The following is a 1,997-nucleotide window of genomic DNA, read 5'->3' as shown; positions in this document are numbered from 1 at the left end:
TATTTTCAAAAGTACATATTTACCTCTTCACATCTTTTGGCAACAAATGAAATTTTCGTGTCGGCTTTTTTTCATCCCAAACACTTCAAATAATGTTTACCCATTTTTATAAAAAAAAATATTTTTTTCACAACTATTTAAATTTTTTTTTACTATTGTACGTCTTTTCAAAATTTATTTTTATTATTTGTAAAAATTGTATTATATAAATTATAATAATTTTTTTAAACACTTTTTTTCTTCTTCGCTTTTATAATATAATACACATTTTTTGCCACCTTGTACTGGAATGAATTACAGAAATTATTGTGTCGCTTTTAAAATTCTTAATATTTTTTCCTATACTTTATATAGGAACAAATAATAAAGTGTCATTATTAAATATATAAAGTACATTATAAAAAAACAGGTTGACATCTATTGCGTACTCTTTCCCTCTCCCAAAAATTCTTATGTGTATAAAAATGAAAATAAGAAAGTATACTGCTTAACTCTTTTAACTAAGGGAATTTTTTGTATACAAATATTGGTGAGTGATTGCATTAGTGTGATGTAAACGGAGAGTCCAACTACTTGTTAGTAGATATACGTTGCTTATAACTGCTTTCAATTCAAGCAAAATTAACAGTTTTTTTTCTCTCGACAGTAAAAAATAAACAGAATTCGTAAAGTTTAGCAGGTTTAGTTTTGGCATAATTATTAGTAAGTGCCTAAAAATAAAATGTCAACACGTTAGTATCCAATTTTTCAAAAGAATGGGCCACAGCTACGAACATTTTTGCCAAACTTTTGGTTGAAGCTTGTCCGAACACCTGAACCACAACCCAGTATTGCAAATTTAACATACATTTAATATTTAAATTTAAATACATTTAATATTTTGATTTATTGTAGAAAACGTAATTATCTTTATTTGTTCAATGGAAATGACGAAGTATGATATCAAGAATTATTTGGTAAAAATTTACAGCTTATCGGTTGTAGATGTGCGAACAAGAGTAGCGCTTGGCGAAATAAAACGTGACAGGATTAAAAATTATATAACTAAAGATGACGATACGAAATATGCTTATGTTACCTTAGTAAGTTTAATTTTAATAATACATACCCACATATACATATGTACATATTTATTTATTTGATGTAGCCCAAAGATCAAAAGTTCGGCTTTCCAAACTTATTTCCTGAGAAAAACAAAGAAAAGAAAGAAAGCGAAGACAGAGCTATCGAGGATTCTAAAAAAGGCTTTAAAAATTTTTTGGATAGAAATAAAAGTCGTCCTGGAACTCCGAGTTGGTTTTCAATTTGAAAACAGATTAACTTCCATATTACATATTTCATTTTATTACGTGTGAAAAGTGTAAGGTAGATTTGCGAAAGAAATCAAGAGAAAGTAGTAAATATCCCAAGTTTCAAAAATGTTAATCCGAAAAAATGTACAAAAGAATTATTTGTATATTAAGTTAAATATGTGAAACTTTTGCTGGTGTAAATTTGAAACTATTTGGAAATATCACCATAATAAGAACCTTTTAAATGATGTATGTTTTAAAATTTCTTTTTCTTTTGTTGAAAAACATGAATTGTTGATAAGCTTTACAAGTTTTTTTTTTAAATTAGATATCCAGTTCCAAATTCTGAAATAGTTTCAAAAAGTACTTAAACGGAAAAATCAAATAAATAGCCAAAGGAGATATTAATGAACGGTTTTGCTAAGCTACACAATGTGTCCGACTCTTTTTCAAATGAATAAAAAATATCTAAGAAATACAAATTTTTTTGTATGACATGGGTCATTATAGCACTCAAAAATTTTTTGAAAAATTTACATGAAAATTTGATCCCTACGCCAACGATTTTGGATTTGGATCAAAATGCATCCCAAATTAAATTTTAAGTGGAGGTGGATCAAAATGACATCGGAGTATCTACGAAACTAAATGAGGTAGCGAAAATCTGATTACATAATGTTGATAATCAAATTTGTTCATAAACAT

General features: G+C 26.9%; 1 protein-coding gene across 1 annotated transcript; it reads left to right on the top strand.

Moving 5' to 3' along the window:
• Positions 1–721: 721 nt before the first annotated feature.
• Positions 722–1,320, top strand: LOC129616325 (probable 39S ribosomal protein L23, mitochondrial). Its single transcript, XM_055531934.1, is given in 3 exon segments — positions 722–827; positions 895–1,082; positions 1,148–1,320. Coding segments are annotated over 3 exon segments (456 nt in total). The 3' UTR covers positions 1,310–1,320.
• Positions 1,321–1,997: the final 677 nt, after the last annotated feature.

Source organism: Condylostylus longicornis, unplaced genomic scaffold (assembly GCF_029603195.1).
Source record: "Condylostylus longicornis isolate FDR11 unplaced genomic scaffold, ASM2960319v2 ptg000180l, whole genome shotgun sequence".
Classification (NCBI taxonomy): domain Eukaryota; kingdom Metazoa; phylum Arthropoda; class Insecta; order Diptera; family Dolichopodidae; genus Condylostylus; species Condylostylus longicornis.
Note: the sequence above shows the minus strand (reverse complement) of the source record. Positions and strands in the feature narration are given on the sequence as shown.